At 42.0% G+C, this 21,314-nt stretch overlaps 1 protein-coding gene across 50 annotated transcripts in view; it reads right to left on the reverse strand.

The window, feature by feature from the left end:
- Window positions 1-21,314, reverse strand: part of PTPRD (protein tyrosine phosphatase receptor type D) — a 794,829-nt gene that overhangs the window by 59,238 nt on the left and 714,277 nt on the right. For all 50 annotated transcript variants that reach the window (XM_033173198.1, XM_033173199.1, XM_033173220.1 and 47 more), the window contains 2 exons: window positions 21,113-21,236; window positions 3,600-3,775 (listed from right to left, as the gene is read on the reverse strand). In XM_033173198.1, coding sequence (XP_033029089.1) covers window positions 3,600-3,775; window positions 21,113-21,236 — 300 coding nt within the window. The remainder of the gene's footprint in view (window positions 1-3,599; window positions 3,776-21,112; window positions 21,237-21,314) is intronic.

Genomic DNA, 21,314 nt, shown 5'->3' on the forward strand with positions numbered 1-21,314 from the left:
TGGATTAGGTCAGGTGAGATTCGGGAGATGACATTTAAAGTGAAAACAATAAAGTGTGAAGGGTTAGAAATGAAAGAGCTCCTTTGCCCTGCAGCTTCCCCCAAGGCAAACAAATGAATAACTAATTCACTGTAACATCTTCATTCAATGTACTCAGCTGTTGAATATGTAAGTTCTCAAAGCTGAGGTTAGTCAGACATCTAACACATGCTAATGAACCAACTAAGTTTGCTTCTGCTGGTCCTTCCCTCCCTCCCCTTAAAAAGAAAAAGGAAAAATCCCTTTATCTATGCAGAGCAGGTTAGAAACGCTAAAGCACAGCTGCAGGACTAAGCAACAGGAAAGCAGGTAAACAAAAATAGGATGGAAGGTAGGAAGGAGATGAGGTCCCACAGCAGAATGCTCTTGCCTTCCAGATAAAATAATTATCAAGTCTGCCACAGCACAGGAGGAAAAATTATTCACTCTCTTGCTCTCCGTCTCACAAGCACCATAAAATACAGAAACCAAAGAATAACAACACAACTAGTATCTCAGCTGTTTTTTTTAAAAATAATAATAATAATACTGTAGTGTATTTTCATCTCATTTGGGCTACATTAATCTATTTTATGGCATTAAAAGAGCAATAAATGTTATTGTATCTTCGTTACCAACCCCCCACAATCTTAGACCCAGAAAGCTGAACACAGCTCACCAGATAATTTTGCCACCTCTCCCTGTATTTCTTTATCCTGCCAGGCAATAAAAACAGGGCATCTGTTGAACCACAATGTATGGTTAGCGGTTGTGTTCAGTCACAAACTGCACAGGCATTATATTGTTGCAAGTGACATTCCAGGGTTCCGGGCTTTAACCCCGAGTTTGTTTTCCTTGGAATGAGGGACAGTGGAGCCTGCGGTGTCTTCAAGATATATGGTTTATTTACACATCTCCAACCTGAGCCTACAATGGAGGGGCTCACACCAAGAGGGTCTTGCTTGTCTTGGATTCCTGCAGAAATCAGGCATGGCTTTGTCTTACAGGCTTCAGCCTACAGCTTTGCTTCCAGCTTACACGCACCTTTCCCAACTCTGGCCTTTGTCTTTCTAACTACCAGTGAGCTGAGAGAGGGGAGACCATCTGTTTGCCATCTGGCACTTGTTGTTGTTGTTCAGTTGTTCAGTTGTTCAGTTGTGTCTGACTCTTCATGACCCCATGGACCAGAGCACGCCAGGCACCCCTATCTTTCCCTACCTCCCGCAGTTTGGCCAAACTCATGCTAGTTGCTTCGAGAACACTGTCCAACCATCTCGTCCTCTGTCGTCCCCTTCTCCTTGTGCCCTCCATCTTTCCCAACATCAGGGTCTTTTCTAGGGAGTCTTCTCTTCTCATGAGGTGGCCAAAGTACTGGAGCCTCAACTTCAGGATCTGTCCTCCCAGTGAGGACTCAGGGCTGATTTCTTTAAGGATGGATACTTAGAGGACTATTAACTCAACAGGAAGCTAGCCTGGCTATTTTAGCAATTGAATCTGTGCTGGATCCAGGAATTAGGAAGAGTCTCAGGCATACAGCCTGTCCCCCAAGTCATAACAATATTCTACCATCAGTACCAGCTCCTAAGATGCTCCACCGGTGGCTTGGGTTGTCCACCGCCACTCTTTTCTTCTGCCATAAGGCATTTCTTTGATTTGGGGCAAGGGCCGGTGCTGGAATCAGTCTCAGGCACATTCTGAGCACTCTTGAGGCATTGCGAGTGTTCTCTTTGAATGGACACAGTGATTCAACCTTTTTCAGGGCAAGAAGCGAGATGCCTCTGCCTGCCTAAGTAGACACTTACTTACAAGGTTCCTACAGTTCACTCACCAAAACAGATACTTAGCAGGCCTGCCTGCACAATTTCAAGTTGAATGCACCCCATCAGCCATTATTATAGCTTGCAGATTTTGCAGTCCTAGTCATGCAGGGGGGGGGGAACCACATATTTCTGGAGACCTTGGTGGGCTGCATTTTGCTTGCTGGGTCACAACCTATGGAGTCCTTGCCTTCAGGGAAATCAGGAAAGAGCCGTAACTTTTACTGCCTTTGCAGGAAACTGCTCTGAAATAGGCCACGGTGGTTTAAACATATGGGTTATCGCTGATCAGATAGCATGGGTTAAATTCCTAGATTTTACTAACCACTAAAAAACAATACCTTAAATGAAAGATATAGGCTACAATCTATAGGTTCTAATGCAACTGGACTCCCAAGATTCACAGCATCTGCTGCCATCAAATAAAACTATATGGTAAGAGCATTATTATTCTGACCGGCACTTTTGAGAGAATAATAAAACAGACAGCAGAGTTAACTAGAAATTGCAAAAAGCAATTAATAAGTGGATTGAGCAAAATTTCATTTGGTTACTGCAAAACATGTTTATGTGAATAGCCTAGCTGTGGCCTGCAGTGTTATGATAAACTGTGGGCATTTAAGTAACAAAGTCTTCGGCAAAGGAGTGTTTGTTCCCTCACACTGGTAGCAGCACTGAATATTATTTAGAAGTTAACTTTATTATTAGAAGCAGATAATGAGAAAGAGGCAAAATTTCATTTGCCTAACTCAAAACATCCTTCTACATTGAGGTCCACTGAAAGCCTGCTGCACCGAGATAAAATATAGAGTAGGCTGATGAAAAAAATATATTGTACAATGGGATCCTCATTATCAACATATATTTGTAAGTAATAATATTAATACAGGTTGAATACTCAGGCGAGCAATAATATTTTCAGTGCACTGTAATGACTATGGGCTTGAGATTGCTAAATGTATCCACGTAACATTTTTAATAAGCGACAAATCATTAAGAAAACCTGGAATAGTGCAGTACTTTAAAATGCATTTGGTTAATGCAATTGGTTCTGAAGACAGCATTTAAAAGTTTTCTCATTGTAGATATCAAGTGCTTGTGTTAAGTCATCAACCCAGATCTGTTATCACAGATTGTCTTTTCACATCACATCCCAGCCTGCCTCCCTGTGTAAGGTAATAAGGCAATGTGATAACAAAGACCGATGTGCTCTTTGAAACGTGATAACGGTATCACACCAGCCATGTCAACGAAACTTGCAGTTTATCACTAGGAAAACTGGAAAGTGCTATCACATGAACAGAGTTGTGTGAGTTACATCCCTGGACTCCAAATGCAAAAAAAAGTAAAACAACATGCAGTATGCATTTAAAGATCAATGTCATGCTGGATTGATATCGCAAATACAAAAGCTCCAAGACTTTAATGTACAAATTTAATCTTTCCCTCACACACATAACCCAGTGAAATAAATAGAAGTTTTGGAGACATTCAAGGGAATGTCCCTGAAGATTTCCATATATACCAAGGTGTGGAGCAAAGGAGAAAAGATTTTGCATTAAAGACAAAGACCAATTTCTGTAGTTTGGATGTCTTTTAATGCAGTGTAGCTCAAATAAAGGAGCTGAAATGAATGAAGAATCCATTACAGACATTTTGGGAAATGACAGGACCCCCCTTCACATTTGAAAGTCAGTTTAATGGATAAAATATTCATGAAAGGTTAGCCAAATATAAATATAAAGAAATATAAAGTTGCCTTACCCTGGACCTCTCTTCCAGTTTGGTCATCATGACAACCGTTGCGCCCCTTTGTTCCCAGATCATTCTCCAGAAATCTCCAAAAGTTTCAGGAAGAGCTCCTTGAGTTGCTATATAGGCATTCTGTTTTCTGTAGCCATCTATGTAGTTAGCATTTATATAATCACTCCCTGGGATGCCTAGAAAGCAAAATGTGACCATGGCCTTGAGAGTTCACATTGTTTCATTTTAATTTTTTTTTGATTAAGAAACAAAATGACATTTCAGTACTTTCCAACTTATTAATACATCTTTCTTTGTTTTTCTTAGTATCTTAAGATGCTTGTTCTTTGCATTTACCATGAAATATTTACCTATTTCACTCTAGAAGGTTGCCATGTAATCCCTGATGAATCAAATAAATTATAACTGTCTGCTAAATTATCTTTCATTATAATGCAGTTTATTGCATTCATCAATCCTATGTGATCCACAAAATCTGGCTTTGAAATTAAACATTTTACCGCATTGACTCAAGTCTAATGCACCATCGAATCTAATGCGCACCTCAATTTCCAGAACCTTGAAACCAAAAAAAGTATTTGCTGGCGAATTTAAATGTGCCATCGAATCTAATGCACACCTTAATTTTCGCAATGTTATTTGGTTAAAAAAAAAGGTGAGCATTAAATTCAAGCCTTAAGCTCTAGTTCCAACCAACTTTTCCACAAAATCAAATTCTCACCTAATCAAGGTTTCCTAACAGTCCATCCTCTTTTCCTTTTTTGTGCTGCTCTCTAGAACTATGTCCAAAGAACTTTCTGTTAATATCAATGATCAATGAAGAAATTAACTATTTTACCTTAAAGAATTGGGAAAGCTCTTCTGTCACTGGTCTATTATTATTATTATTATTAAAAAATTTATATTAATAAGTGACCAACACCATTGCTTTAAAAATACTAGGAATATATCAAGATCTGGACTTGGGTTGCTGCTGTAAAAATACTTTCTTCCATTCCTGATTAAGTGTGATTTTGGCTCCAACTGTTTCTCAATCTACACATAACCTGTTGTGATATTATAACTCCCCTTCCATTAAAAAAATAAATCCTGTGTCACAATGTCATTAAAGCTCTCTATTCAAAGAATGGCATTATAACATTGCCACTTGACATCCAACACATGCAATTTTTTTAAAAAACAAAGAAATCCCAAGACTTTTCACATTATTAAGCAGAGATGTGATTTTATGAAAAGTTCTGCTACACCAGTGGAAGGTCCAACTGGTTCGGCAAACTGATGGCTATCAAGAAATCTCTGGCATCACCGAAGCACGGCATGAAGGCAAAGAACCTTTTTTATTTGTTCTGTTTATTTTAACTGGAGCCATTAAACCTTTTTGGGAGAAATCAAGGGGGAAACAGTTGGGATCATAGGCAGGGAGGAGGAAGGAAGGCAAAACAGCTTTGAGGTCTTTTCTACAATCAAAGAGTACAGACATTTTATGAAATAAAGAAAGAAAATATGTGTCCCTACTCTGAACATTGATAACCTCAGTGACAGAAGTTGAGAGTTACAGGTGGGTAGCCGTGCTGGTCTGCCATAGTTGAAACAAAATAGAAAATTCTTTCCAGTAGCACCTTAGAGACCAACTGAGTTTGTTCTTGGTATGAGCTTTCGTGTGAACGCACACTTCTTCAGATACACTGAAACAGAAGTCACCATATCCTTAAATGTAATGAGGAGTGGGGAGGGGTATTACTCAGAAGGGTGGTGGGAATGGGTGATCAGCTCATAGGTGTGGAAAACCTGTTGACGACTCTTAACGGCTGTAATTAGTCTTGCAGGGAAAGGCAAGGGGTGAGATGGCTAAAGATAGCTTTGTTATGTATAATGAGATAAGAATCCAATGTCTTTGTTCAGACCAGGTTTCTCCATGGTTTTAAGTTTGGTGATTAAGTTGAGAGAACTGGAATAACCCTGAAGAGTGCACCATTTTTTAATCTTCCCCACCCACCTTCTGTTATGATGCTTCACTAGTATGTTGCGCAAGTGTGCCCTATATTGCTGTCCCACCACGGGCCAGCGGTTGGCTCAACAAATGAGCGGTTCAAAATAAGTAAAAGACCTGAAAGCACCTTGTACTACATTTCTTGCAAGAAAAAGCCATTGCACTTCAGTTTGTGTGGCTGCCAGTAGCCTGCTTACTTGCATGCACACACAGCAGGGGTGAGAGAAGACCGGGGTCTGAGCGAGTCGGCAGCCCCGATTAGCGAGCGAGTGAGCAAAGAGACAGGTGGTCCAGTGAAAGCAGGTGATCAGGAAGTCAGGCAGCTAGGCCTTCACAAACTCCTTACTACCCAGGGGTGTCAACTTGAATAAAATAGGGGGGGCAGGTTGGCCCCACCCCATATAATTGATTACAAGATTTGGTGCATGCACACCATTTGAATAGCAACGCCCATCAACCCCTCAAACATTTTATAGGGAGGGGGTGTCGAATGGACCTCAGTTCCTAGGACAGGCATAGGTAAACTCAGCCCTCCAGATGTTTTGGGACTACAATTCCCATCATCCCTGACCATTGGTCCTGTTAGCTAGGGATCATGGGAGTTGTAGTCCCAAAACATCTGGAGGGCCGGGTTCACCTATGCCTGTCCTAGGAGTTTCTTCTGTGCTACCATCACTTTCTCCTCTTCATCAGCCGCTGCCGGGAGGAAGTGAAGTGTGCATTTCAAAATGCATAGTTCCTTCAGGCGGTAGCAGCATGGGGAGAAAGACTTTGTTCTCTTTTTTCCTTCTTTTCTTCTGGAAGTGGCGGTGGCAGCGGGATCTTGGGATTGGGGTGAGCTATGGGGGGATCAGGGAGGGGAGTTGTCAAGAGGGGTAGGGAGGGCTGGCAAACAATGCAAGCAGCGGCTCTTAGTAATTGAATAATATCATTAAGAGAACTTTCCTTTTTCACACACACACACACACACACACACACACACACCCTTATGTATAGCCTAATACTTCATTCTACCACTCAATTATCTTTGAAGAAGTGTGATGACCTGTTGTGACCCTATTTAAATTTCAATACAGTTTGGAAATGATTTTAAAATTGTATGGATTATTTATGAAGTTTGCTTTGACCTGCGGTATCATCTTTTCTGACCCTGAACAACTATAAAGACTTCTTAAAATCTGTATAGGCAGGAGCAAACTGCAACCAGAATTTGGACAGCTTTTAGCACCAGGGGGAAAGGGAAGACTACTAGCTCCAGGTCATAGACTTTCTCTCTCTCTCTCTCTCTCTCTCTCTCTCTCTCTCGTTTCTTTAGAAGTGGATGGAATGATGGTTGTAATTTTTCATTTATGAGGGGGAAACGTCATGTGAAATAGACCTCGGTATACAGAAGACAAGCAGCGCTGTCTCCTGCGTGCCAATTTACTCAGGGCTGCACATCATAAACGCTGCAGCCCGCTTGATTTCAGTGGGGACTCAAGTCTTTGATTGCAAGCCTCACTATGTTAGCTACAGATACTGAACTGCCATTTTGGTCTCACACCAGAAGCTGAACGAAACAAAGTGCATTTCTAAGTCCATCGCTGCTCGGGTTCACTATGTTTTATTGAAGCCACTCCACAATGCAACCCAAAGAACAGCTCCTGAAGCTTAAGAAAGTGCTTCTGCTGAGCTGAGCTAAGCCCCACAGATCTGGCGAAAGTGATGATATAGTATTTCTGCTACAAACTACCTTGAGGATCATAAACTGAAAACATGATAGTTATTCAGTTTAGAGGTACCATGAAAACATAGTAGTTATTCAGTTTAATTTGTAAGCTCTACACTATGCCTGATAGAGGAACAGTTTATTATAAAGTGGAGAATTTGGGGTTCACAACATTTCTGGTTAAATGAGAAGGTTTTCATGAATTCCCTGAATGTGGAAGTATGAGTTAATGATTCAGAAAATAACACCAGCTGGGCACAATGCCACACACCCTCTATTTATCAAAGATGATAAAACACTTCTGCACAAAGGAGATGAGAAGGGAAATGAGGCCAACATGAGAAATCTATACCTAGTGGGTATTATATCTGAAAGATGTGGACTGGGTATGTATAATAGAAACATTTCCCTGCATAAACTAGAACAACATTTACAAATGTCTGGTATTGTTCTGCAAAGCACATATTATTTCACAAAGAAAAGCCCTGAAAATAAAACAAAGAACAACACACAAAACAACAACAACAAGGGGGTGGAATCCCACTCCCACCTTTCTGTGCACAATTGTGCCACTAGATCTTCTGGGAAGGGTGGTTTCTAGCCACAAGAACCGATTTCCCAGCATTATCAGCAAGGGAGCACACTGACAATGCTACATCTAAGATCAGCCTCATATTCTCATATTATTTTAATCAAGGTTGGAGTCAAAAATCAGTCACAGCCTTTCCTCGATTCAGCAAATCATTCAACAGGTTTAGGGCTAGTAAACCAAAACCATAATCCTCGAGCTGAATAGCTTCTCAATACAAGGACAACAGATGTTTTTACATGCTGAATATGATGATGACAAGACCTCGCAAGCTTTTAGCTTCCATTATATCACAGGCTTGTCTAGCATCAGAGTATAACAACTCAGATTCAAATTTGCTTGTGCTCTCATTAATTCTGCATAACCAGAAGACTTCCGCTGCAAAGAACTAGGATCTCACACATTCCCCCCTCTTAATTTAGATTTCCCTGATCCAAAGATAATCTGAAAATTTCCAAATCTTTGATTTCCAAAGAGATAGCTCATTCAGTGGCATCGCAATGGGGGGGGGGAGGCAGTGCGCTCCCAGTGCCACATCTGCGGGGGTGATAAGAAGGCGCCCCGCCATGGTGGCGGGAGCAGCAATTGCGCTGCCGCAGCTGCATGTAGAAGATCTTCTGTTCGCGGCTGCAGCCGTGAGCAGAGGATCCCGGACCGTCCGTATGGCGCTCGAGTGGCGCCGCTGGCAAACCGCTATGTACAGTGCATGCGCAGCGTTGCTATGTACGACACATGCATCATACGTAGTGCTGTCGCACATGCGCGCTATGTGCCGACGCCCCGCCCCAGGTGTCAGGACGCCTTCGTTCACTCCAGAGTTCAGTTGGTAGAACATAAGACTCTTAATCTCAGGGTTGTGGGTTTGGGCAAAATATTCCTGCACTGCAGGGAGTTGGACTAGATGAACTCTACAATTTGATAATTCTATTAAGTAACTACACCTTGGTCATTGGCTGGTCTCATCAGATATTTTGCCCCTGTTGATGGAGTAATCCTTTGCTTTAGCTACTTCCCTTTCCACGCCCCATCTTTTCATCCATGACCCACATAACAACAACAACAATTTATTACTTATATCCCGCCCATCTGGCCGGGCCTCCCCAGCCACTCTGGGCAGCTCCCAGCAGATTATTAAAAACACGATAAAACAAATAGGGCTGCCTTCAGATGTCTTCTAAAAGCCAGCTAGTTGTTTATTTCCTTGACATCTGACAGGAGGGTGTTCCACAGTTCGGGTGCCACTACCAAGAAGGCCCTCTGCCTGGTTCCCTGTAACCTCACTTCTCACAGTGAGAGAACCGCCAGAAGGCCCTTGGGGCTAGACCTACTGTTGGCCTCTGTTGGAGACTGACTTCTAGAGTAGCTGTTCTTATGGAGCCCGTGTAGTTTGTTGCTAGTGCAGCATTAGTAGAGATGGTGCATTTGTCCAGTAAGCCACCATAATATTGGAATGCCTTCAAGCCACATGATGAAGCAAACTTGCGGAAGCTTAGTATGTGTGCATTTTAACAACACACATATACACTAAAGACATTTATAATCTATGTTCTTGGGGATGGGATTAGGGTGCTCATGGAAAACCCTTGTCATTTAAAATCTCTGCAATGTACTCTGGCAATAGCAGGCAAACAGAGAGAGAAATGAAATGACGGCTGCTTGAGAATAAATATAAATGTGGGATTGCTTCTTAGGGTCCTCTTGCCATGCTTGGGGGTGGGAGGAAAAAGCCCCTGGCAATACCGTGTCACAACTAATAGTACAAAAACAATCAAAGAGTTCAGGCAATTTATTGAAATTCTGCAAATCTTTGTTAGCTCCATAGCTTGAGGCGTTTTTACCCACAAGCACAGCAACAACTGCCATCATTATTTAAATTTGTGTAGAACAGTCAGAGATGCCAGTCATTTCAGCAGCCAGCTTTTTTTTTTTTTTTTAAAGCACGGGTCAGAAAAGGGACAATGGGCCAAATTTGCTCTCGAGTTCACACTAACAAGAACCAAATAAGTCTCTATGTACAGCATTAGTGAAACCAGACCTTGAGCTTTGCTCAGCATCTTGTGCACAGAGTGTGTGCCAATGAACAATGTCCCATATTTGGCTGTGAAATAATTTAAAGAATAAACATCTAGTAGCGTAACAGAATGCCATTGTAAGGAACCATTCAAACATCATATAATTCTTTTCTGGATCATGGAATGGAATCAAAAGAATATTAGGCCTTTGTTCTCAGGGAGGTGTTTAACTACACAACAAACACACACATTTGCTACCAACTGGCTTCAGGCAGATCCAGATTAATTTCCCCTAGGGGCTCTGCTTTTATGTGAGAGAGACAGAAAACTCTAGCAACTCCCAGACATAGCTGTCAACTTTTCCCCTTTTTTAAGGGAAATCCCCTTATTCCGAATAGGATTCCTCACAAGAAAAGGGAAAAGTTGAAAGCTATGCTCCCAGAGCCTAGATGTATGTAGACAAGGAATGCCTGGGTGTGACATCTTTTCCCTCTCAGAGGTCCCTAAACAGTCAGTGTGTGCTCTTACTGCTTAAACTCTTGCGGCTGTTTGAAAATTAATAATAATATTAATAATAACAATAATATTAATTTATATGCCACCCATCTGACTGGGTTGCCCCAGCCACTCAGGGCAGCTTCCAGCAAATTAAAAGATCAAACACAGTAAACATCACACATTAAAACTTCCCTATACAGGGCAGTCTTCGAATGTCTTCTAAAAGTCAGATATTTGTTTATTTCCTTGAGATCTGATGAGAGGGAGTTCCACAGGGCGGGTGCCACTACCAAGAAGGCCCTCTGCCACCTGCTTTCTTCTACTTAGTATCTCATTCCCATGCCCTCCAAGTGCCCCAGTTTTCCAGGACAGTCCTGGAATTACAAAAGACATCCCGGCTTCTGATTTGATCCTGGAATGTTCCTATTTCCCTTGTCAGTGGCCACCCCCACCCCCACCTCTGGGAGGAGGATGAGCCGGCGCTTGTCCAAGAGATGGTGATGGTGACAGATGTGGCGGTTAAGGAGCATCCCAATGTCTCTTCATGGCCGCCGCTGCCAGGCTCCTCACTTGGGTAGCTCATAGCAGCTGCTGGAACGTGGGCGAGGAGGAGAGTCTCTCAACACTGAGAGATTGGGGTTGTGTGCAACAATATTTAGACAAACACAAACGTTGTGTATGCCCCTCTCTCTTATCCTTTCCAACCATCCTCCAGCTACAGGTTAAGGGGTGATATGATAGCGATGTTCAAATATATCAAAGGATGTCATATAGAGGAGGGTGAAAGGTTGTTTTCTGCTGCTCCAGAGAAGCGGACACGGGGCAATGGATTCAAACTACAAGAAAGAAGATTCCACCTAAACATTAGGAAGAACTTCCTAACAGTAATAACTGTCCGACAGTGGAATTTGCTGCCAAGGAGTGTGGTGGAGTCTCCTTCTTTGGAGGTCTTTAAGCGCAGGCTTGACAGCCATCTGTCAGGAATGCTTTGATGGTGTTTCCTGCTTGGCAGGGGGTTGGACTGGATGGCCCTTGTGGTCTCTTCCAACTCTAGGATTCTATGATTCTATGATTCTACAGTCTATGTATGCAGACAGAGACACACTCAACTGTTAATGAAAAACATGCAACAGAATGATTCCTTAGTACCAGTTCTTTGCAAGGGATTGGGGGTGTAAAAAAACTCTCTTGCTGTTATTTCTGATTTACTTCGAGGGCGCTTTCATGAGCAGTACAAAAGAGGCACTAAAACAAGCTGAACGTTCTGTATGTACAAAGGTAAATGAAACAAGAGCTACGCAACAAGGCTGGTGATGCAGACCTCAGCATTCTTCCTTTGATTCAGTGAGGAAACTTGTCATCTTAAAAAGCTTTAATTAGACTTCACACTTTATTTGCAGACTGAAATCGCATCGTGAAATTGTTTCAAGCCTTGACAAAGGCTAAGTACCGCACAATCTCCCTATTTAAGACAAATTAAACCATAAACCTTTGCTTGGGAGATGCTCTTCTAAGAAATGTGCAATTAAAGAATATTTTAAAAGAGAGTTTGAAGTAATAGGATTAAGCTTCATAGTGCTTGTAAACAATAACCTTCAGAAAACAGAATAATGAACAAAAGGAATGAAGATGTAGTTTTGGTGGGAAACAATGAAGTTGCGTTTACTAAGTGGTAAAGAGAACTAAAGCAGATATAAAGGATTTTTTGTGTATAAAATAAGCTTGCAACAAGATATATGCTGGTAAGGAGATTAGTAAAATTTAAAGTCACCATGGCAAGCATACACACACATATCAGAAAACCCGACTGCAAGTAACAACTCAGTAGAAAAACTGTGCCAATGGCAAGCCCTTTAAATAACAAAACAAAGGCATTTGAAGAATTGCATGCACTGGGAGTTGTGCAAGTTAATGATCACTAAGTACTAGAAAGAGAAGAGTATGAAGTTGAAAGGGATTTTGCAAAGGAAAACCGGATTCATTTGGGGGGGGAGGAAATGGACAGGTGGGCAGTTAGTAGGCAAATCGTGTCCTCCCTCAAAGGGGGCACGTGTTGCGGTGCGACCTGGCAACCAAGCCCTGTGTTGTGGGTGGGAATGTTTGGACAGCCACAACACCCTATTGGTAGATCCCTCGATGCTGGGTGCAATTTGACCAATGGAATGCTAGCTACGACTATCGAGGGACCTACATAAGCCCATGCACGTGTCCCTGAGCTTCCTCTTTGGGCCAGTGCATCGGAACACCCACCCACTTCTCCCTATATTTAGGGCTTGCACTTGACCTTGCTATGCCATCGTGTGTCGTCTGTTGTTGGGGCAGGGGCACGGCAGGAATTTTCCCCACTTGGCTGATTTGCTGGTGCCATTTGGGTTTCGCCTGCCGCGTAGCAAATCGTCACAACTTGTAAGGTTGCGGATAGGCTCTGGTTCAGGTGATAGGGGTGGCAGAACGCTCTAGCCATCCCTATGCGAAGAGTATTCCGTTAGAGGAATCCAGGGACTCATTGGTTTGGTCAAGCCTGAAAGGGGTTGTGTCTGTGACAGAGTCCAAGGGACACCTGGGTGGTGGACTAGCTTGAACCCACTTTCCGCTGCCCCAGGTGTTCACCCCAGGCTGACCTATGCTGCTGCCCTGGGTCAGCGCTACCTGCCACGGTGCAGGGAGCTAGTCGAACCAGAGCCTATGCAACCACTCACTTTTCTGTAATCAATAAAGTTGTGGCCTAAATTCTGCCAAAAACGAAACCAAAAATCTGCATCATGTGTGAGTTTATTTAGGGGGTGGTTAAAAGGTCTAAATACGCAATTCATAGGACCATTCCACACCCTAAAGACTCAAAATTATCACATCTGTATCCCGTCTTTCCTGGAAGAAGAAGAAGAAGAAGAAGAAGAAGAAGAAGAAGAAGAAGAAGAAGAAGAAGAAGAAGAAGAAGAAGAAGAAGAAAGAGCAGGGGCATTGATGGGGTTTGCCCATTTTCACCTTGTAACAATTCTGTGAGAGGGAGGCTTGGATGAGGGACAGTAGTCCGTCCAAGGCCACCTTGGTCTCCTAAGCCTACCCACCCTATCAGGGGTAGCCAAGTTCATACTACTGGACTACAACTCCCATAATTCCTGCCCATTGGCCACACTGGCTGGGGCTGATGGGAGTTGGGAGCCCAACAACTTCTGAAGGGCACCCAATTGGCTACTCCTGTACTCTATCACACTGGAGCAGAATAAAATTGGGTTCATTCAGAGCCAGCTAATTCCTAATGCTTTTTAATGAAGCATTTTACGGATAGCTTTTTTTTTTTTTTAAGGAAAATCCTTGGAAGGATAAAATAAATGCACGGAAATATGCATCCTGGAGTTCAATATATTTGGCTAAGTTCCTTTTTAAAGAAAACAACAACACAAAAACCTAAATCTCATCACAACATCAAAGCACCAGTTTCTATAGTAACCCAAAAACAAATGCAGCTGTGGAATAAATGCAATGCTAGGCAGCATTTTTATTTTCATATTTGGAATGTTTACTGTTTCTTTAGAGCCTGGCAATAAAGTCTCTAAGCTTGGGAAAGACATTCCACTTAAATATGACATTACAACCCACTGTTTTATAATTCTTAGAAATACAAGAAGACGGATATATCTTGAATAACGCTCTTGCAAAAGCTGTACTCTAAAAGGGGAGCGAAATGAAAAGCAGCTAAATTTATTTCTGAAATCAAGTGCCAAAAATGGATATGGCTCAACATCAATTCAGCCAGAGTTAAAAACATGGTTGAAAGCGTGTAGGGCAAAGTAGCCAGACATTTGAAAAAGGGAGACCTGAGTTCAAATCTCTGCAAAAGGACCTCACTGGGAGAACTTGGGCCAGTCACACACTCTTCTTGTGAAAATAAAATGGGTTATGCTGCTCTGAACATCTTGGAGAAAGAATCGGGTAGAAGGCTGAGAAATAACCAAATGGATTGCGTCAATTTTATCCCTAGTTGTTCAACATTTGAGGCCAGGCAGACGAATGTTTCCAGTGACACAAGTACTGAGATGGATGCAATGTCGCAACCAGTGCCAGATTTACGTATAAGCTAAACAAGCTATAGCTTAGGGCCCCACTCTCTTGGGGGCCCCAAAAAAATTGAAAGGAAAAAAACCTGGATGTACATTTCCAAAATATAAGATAAAAAACAAATAAAATAAAACCTACATACAGTGTTTTGTGTTGTGTAGGCTCCTATGATGTAAGTAATGGGCCCCGCCCTCTAGCCTGCTCCCTAAAATATCACTGGTTTGATCATTTCTATATATAGGGTGCCTACATTCTGGATGTGCAAATGGCTTTAGATACCTATTAGGTCCATAAGTTACCATATAGCATATATTCAACAACAAAAAACAGCGACAATTTGTTGTTGACAAAGGGCAGCTGGACATATAAAGGGCCCCATTACCTTCAGTAGCTTAGGGCTTCATTAAACCTAAATCCGGCCCTGGTCGCAAATCATGAAAACTCTCTCTGATCTGTGATGCCTGTTTCTCATCAGCTGATGTGGCAATTGCTGCATGATGAACACACCCTACCTCTACTTTCAATCAATGGGACAAGCTGAGAGTGCCTGTTAACAAATCTAATTCTTATATAGTTTTCTTCAATATTCAAAGAAAATGAAGAATCGTTGTTGTTTTTTTAAAAAAAACTTGACTAAGAACTTCCTGGCACAATTCACATTTAAAACTTAAGTCTATGGCATGGGTAGGCAAACTATGGCCCGGGGGCCGGATCCGGCTCAATCCCCTTCTCAATCCGGCCCACAGACAGTCCGGGAATCAGTGTGTTTTTACATGAGTAGAATGTGTGCTTTTATTTAAAATGCATCTCTGATATTTGTGGGGCATAGGATTTCGTTCATTTTTTCTTTCAAAATATAGTCCGGCCCCCCACAAGGTCTGAGGGACAGTGGACCGGCCCCCTGCTGAAAAAGTTTGCTTTAATGTCAGTCTCAATGTGCATCGAAGCATTTAAAAGGTGTGTCTCATATATCAACCCAATATGGTTTCATTGAAATATATATATATATATAGCAAATATATATATAGCAAATTAGCAGCTTGGGCAGTGCACAGATGAAATAAGAATGCAGCCCTGTACCCCTGTCATGACCCCCTGTATGTTTACTAGGCTGCATTTTAATTTTAACATACATATTTTCTCCTCTACAAGTGGAGTAAAGTAAAATAAAATAATATAATATAAAACAAAATAAAATAAAAAATTCCTTCCAGTAGCACCTTAGAGACCAACTAAGTTTGTTCTTGATATGAGCTTTAGTGTGCATGCACACTTCTTCAAATACACACAAAAGCTCATACCAAGAACAAACTTAGTTGGTCTCTAAGGTGCTACTGGAAGGAATTTTTTATTTTATTTTGTTTTGACTATGGCAGACCAACACGGCTACCTACCTGTAACTGTAAAATAATATGACATTTCTTTTCTAGTTTTGGTTTGGGTCTCTGGAAAGACCAAAACATTGCACTTCATTTACCCGTAACAGGAGCTCTGATTAAATTAAAGCTCTACATTTTCTCTTTCTCATACCATTGACTGAACTTTGTTTCTTGCACAGAAAAGTTGCTTGGGTTTTGTTTGTTTGTTTGTTTGTTTCTTTACCAAAGAAGTTCTTGGTTCACACACACTGAATCCGGTAGCCCTTTCAAACTTGGCTTTACTGCTTACTCAGATCTCTTTCCAGAAAAATAAAATAAAATTGATTGCTTTAGCATGGGATGTAGGCCTACTTTGTATGGCCTGTATCTCTATTCCAGAGAAGCAAAATCGAAGAAGAAAAGCAGAACAGGCTCAACAATGCCCACGAATTACCCTAATAAGGAAACAATCCACTTCTTTTTAGGGGGATGAGAGCGCAAAGCCCACACACTTTGTCAAGAAAATGGGTTCTCTCTCCCCTTTTTGGATATCCAAATCTCTAATTAATATACATGCAAAGTGACATTTGGGCTGGGAAGCTTGATATGAGGGAACATAACTGACACAGCTAAAATGCAGTCAATATCATGTAAATTACCTTACAGGTGGAACAAATGTAAGCAGATTATTACATGCAAATTTTTTTCCAAGGCAATCATTTAAATTTTCTAATATATTTGGGAAAAAGCTGTCTGCTATCAAAGCCTCCGAAATGCAGCTGCAAAAAATTAGGCAGAGATGTAGGCTCAATAGTGGGGTTGTGTTTTCCTTCAGAAAGCATTCACTTAGCTCTGCGTGGCACACTGGAGAATTGATTACACTTATAAGCACAGTCATTGCTCCGTCCCGCGACTGCTTGTTGTGGGTATGAGATGCTGCTTATCTAAGAAAAGATTAAGTGCCATACAATTTAGCATGTAATATATGAGGGAGGAAGGAGCTATGAGCTCCTGTGCAAGCAGGGGAGTAGGGAGCCGCTTTGCCGGCTGGGGCGGCAAACGTGGGGGGGCACCCCCTAGGGGCGGGGCGCCGCTCCCTAGCGCATGCGCCCTGACGTCACGGCGCATGCGCAGCATCCCGGGTGGACTGCGCATGTGCGGACATGTGCAGTCCACCCAAGATGGCGGGCGTGTGCTGCTATTCGCATGCTGCAGCCTTAAAAGTTGCCGCGCGCCAGTGGCGCCGATCGCGGGGGCAGGGCACCGCCCCGAGTGTCACCCCCTCGACGGCCCGCCCCATGCCCCGCCCCTGTGTGCAAGTAGCCAAACTAGTTGAAACTGTTAGGATTCTTTTCCTGTGCTGCAATCATGGGATTGTTTTTATCACATGACGGTGTATGTTTTCATTCCACAATGTGGGAAGTGACGGAGACAGGATCTTTGTATGACTGTGTTTCTGTGATGTAGGCCGTTTGTCCTTTTGTTCTTTCACTTTGCTGTCTGATGCTGAAGAGGAAGGAGCTGTGTATATGTAAATAAACTTAGTTTAGCCAAATGCTGCGCTACTGAGTCTGTACGCTGTCTGCCTATACTCTGAAGTGTGCTGATGCCTCTAAGGTATCAGTCGCTGTGATGTTTGCACTGGAGAAAGAGTTTGAATCTTCCGAACGGCCAGGAGGGAGAGAACATGCCAGACTCCTACTCGTGTGTAGGACCTCCTGACAGAAACATCTCCTTATGCCTAAAAGCAGTATCTTTTAGCCGAGGAAGCAGTTAATAGTGGGGTGGCCTTTGAAGGAATCCGTCCATGGATCAATTTCTAATGCACCAAATGGTCGTGTTTTCTGATAATTAGGACTGCCTCCTCTAGACAATTTAAAATGTAAGTCGTGCTTGGCACAGAAATGAAAGCAATTAAGACCTCTGTAAACTCAGCTGTGATTGAAGGTCACCAGTTACCAACACTACCACCACACCACAAGAATTAAATACTCCATGTGCAGTAAATCCATTTAAGTTCTTTTTGTTTGTTTGTTTTGTTTCAATATGACTTCAAGACACTTAAACACTGTTAGCTTCTACCTGCACGTTGGCCTGGTTCGCACGTAACACTAAGCCAAGAACAAACAAGTGTGTGGGTGCCAACAGAAAACATGGCTGCTTCATGGCTGGGAGTGGCCGCCGAGACCATAGAACACCGGTCCTGAAAGACCTACAGGTACATTGGCTCCCAGTACATTTCCGAGCACAATTCAAAGTGTTGGTGCTGACCTTTAAAGCCCGAAACGGCCTCAGCCCAGTATACCTGAAGGAGCATCTCCACGCTCACCATTCTGCCCTGACACTGAGGTCCAGCTCCGAGGGTCTTCTGCCGGTTCCCTCACTGTGAGAAGTTAAGTTACAGGGAACCAGGCAGAGGGCCTTCTCGGTAGTGGTGCCCACCCTGTGGAACACCCTCCCACCAGATGCCAAGGAAATAAACAACTATCTGACTTTTAGAAGACATCCGAAGGAAACCCTGTATAGGGAAGTTTCTAATGTTTGGTGCTTTATTGTGTTTTTAATATTCTGCTGGGAGCCGTCCAGAGTGGCTGGGTATAAAGATTAAAATTATTATTGTTGTAATCGTTATTATTACTTCATTTAGAAGACATCTGAAGTAAGCCCTGTATAGGGAAGTTTTTAATGTTTAATGTTTTACTATGTTTTGGTATATGCTAGAAGCCACCCAGAGTGGCTGGGGCTAGCTAGTCAGATGGATGGGGTACAAATAATAAGAATTATTATTCATTTCACCCCTAGTCCTCCTGCCGCTGAACTACACGGACCTGGGCTCATGGGTTGTCTCGCCCAAGTTTTTTCTTGGTTCGGCTTTTTTTTAGGCTTAGCTGCAGGTACTGTGGCAGCAGGAAGACCTGGGGATGAGTGAAGCAGATGTGATTTTTCATTCTGAGAAGCCACATGCTTGCTTATGTGTGAACAAGGCCTCGCTAATGAACCGGAGTAATGTGAGATGTAAACACAGAGCAGTCAAACACAACATTGCTAGAGTGGACATGAAGGTGTCTCAGTCCTTCAGCCTTAACTTCCTGTTTACCTGGACTAAGACAACTTCCTCTATGTAACTAGAGATGGGTATGGGTTTACCTGGGGAGGTTTACACAAAACCACAGGAAGCAGACCCCATCTTTCTCTTTTGCATCGTCTTCTGAACAAGCTACATCTTAGGACAAGATGCTCTCTTGGCTTCTCCAGCCAAGAGAACACAAAGAGGCTTTCCTCCCTTATGGAGTTAGCTTCTACGTGTAAATACATTTATCTAAAGTAGCCTGCCTCTCTGAGCTTGTTTTGTAACTCAGGATGACTGTAAGTAAACTCTTTTATATCTTATAAACAGTACTGTGTTGTGTCTTTACTTTTAAGAGGGAAGAAGGGGGATATACCAGGAATATATATTTCTTCTAGAGGCTTTAGCAAGCCTATGCAACCGTCTCTGCTGTGTTTTAGAAAGGGAATGGAACTCTGCTAAGTTTGGAGCTTGTTAACACAAGCTGGGATGAGATATATAAAGTAATATATCATCATCCACACTCCTAAGCATTCCCACAAGTAAGGCACACGCACACAAGTTACGCTACCTGTGAACAAGGTCTCTCTGAAGAGCTGCCCAGTAGATCTACCTAGAGCTGCCCAACTGATTTTTAATCCAGTCCTCCAAGGTTGTATATAGTGGCTCAACATCCCGCTCTCTTCCCTGAGATGCCTTAACTAGTAATATTGGGGATATGATCTCAAATCTCACGCTTAAAACAATGTGCTCTGCCACAGATCTACAAATGTACCACAAAAGATGATCTCTGGATTTCCTTTACTGGAACCAAGGGTATAAAGAGCAATTTATTTCAAAGTCAACCGTGATCCAGATTATCCAGCATGGTCAAAGCCAGCCTTTCAAGATCTTATTCCTAGTCCCCCAACCGGAAATGTAAGGGATCAGTCCAATGGCCTTTCATGAATGCATGCAAACTTTACAAACGCAAGAGATACGTCTCGCTACCCGCACAACAGTTTATAGCATACTACGTCCCATAATATAACACGGAAAGCTGCAGTTCAGGTGGTATCTATTAGTAACTTGCAAGACACTTTTGCTCAATTTATTTTGTTACGTGATGCTTTTAGGAAGACCCAGTGTCTCTGAGGTAGATCAGAAAGCAAAACACTGTTCTTTCTGGTTCACACATTGTCACTGCAAGGAAAAGAAATCTTCCACGAGGCGTCTGCTTTCTCTCTCTCTCTCTCTCTCTCTCTCTCTCATACACACACACACCCCTGACACCCACACCACAAATTTGCACCTACCCTTAGCTCTTTTTGTTATTGCAGGGTAAAAGAACTACAACAATGCACCATGTATGTTAATGGCATATTAAGTAATGCACTCTTTCATGTGTTTAAGCACTCCAAAATGAAATATAGTGGTAGCTCGGGTTAAGAACTTAATTCGTTCTGGAGGTCCGTTCTTAACTTGAAACTGTTCTTAACCTGAGATACCACTTTAGCTAATGGGGCCTCCCGCTGCTGCCGCATGATTTCTGTTCTCATCCTGAAGCAAAGTTCTTAGCCCAAGGTACTATTTATGGGTTAGCGGAGTCTGTAACCTGAAGTGCGGATTTTAAAGTTCTGAATTTTAGCTGAGTTTTATCCTGTGAAAGATGAACTGCTTTTACAGGACGATAGAAGAATGGCAAATGAAGATGTTGGACTATATGGAACTGGCTGAGATGACTGGATGAGTCCGTGAACAGAAGGAGGAGACGGTGGAGGAAGATTGGAGTAAATTTAAAGTATATTTAAAAAAATATTGTAATATTTAAAAAATGGAAAGATTTTGGAAGTAAGTTCCGGCTTAGGTTTATAATGAAAAAAGCAAAAATGAAAAATTATGGTAGTAAAAATACAAGATGATAAAAAGGAGGTTAATTTTTTTAGGATTTCTAAAGTTTAATAATGAATTTGGAAAACTGCTAAAGAAGTATCATAATGAAATTCAACAAAGAGGGATTTGAGGAAGTCAAGTAAACAAGTGAGGAAAGATAGGATTATAAATTTTTTTTGTGTGTGTGTTTGTGTGTGTGTGTTGTAACATGTGATATATCAATATTGTCAATATAAGTATGTTGTAATGGTTTTTTTGATTTGTGGAAAATGAATATATATATATATATATATTTAAAAAAGATGAACTGCTTTTAATATACAACATTTGAAGGTTTGCTTGGTTCCATTTTCACCTTACCTTCTATTGCTGATTGGAGAACTCGAGAATGGTCGTAAGCGATGACATTCGCGTATCTATTCTTTGGTTTATTTACTTCCAGGTTAGAGTGTTCCCATGTGAATTGCTGCCCTGGGTCAATTGACTTAAGAGAGAGAGAGAGAGAGAGAGGGAGAGAAGGGATAGTTATTATTAGCTGAAGAACTATTTTTATTTTGGAAGT

The sequence above is a fragment of the Lacerta agilis genome, chromosome 16 (genome assembly GCF_009819535.1).
Source record: "Lacerta agilis isolate rLacAgi1 chromosome 16, rLacAgi1.pri, whole genome shotgun sequence".
NCBI lineage: Eukaryota > Metazoa > Chordata > Lepidosauria > Squamata > Lacertidae > Lacerta > Lacerta agilis.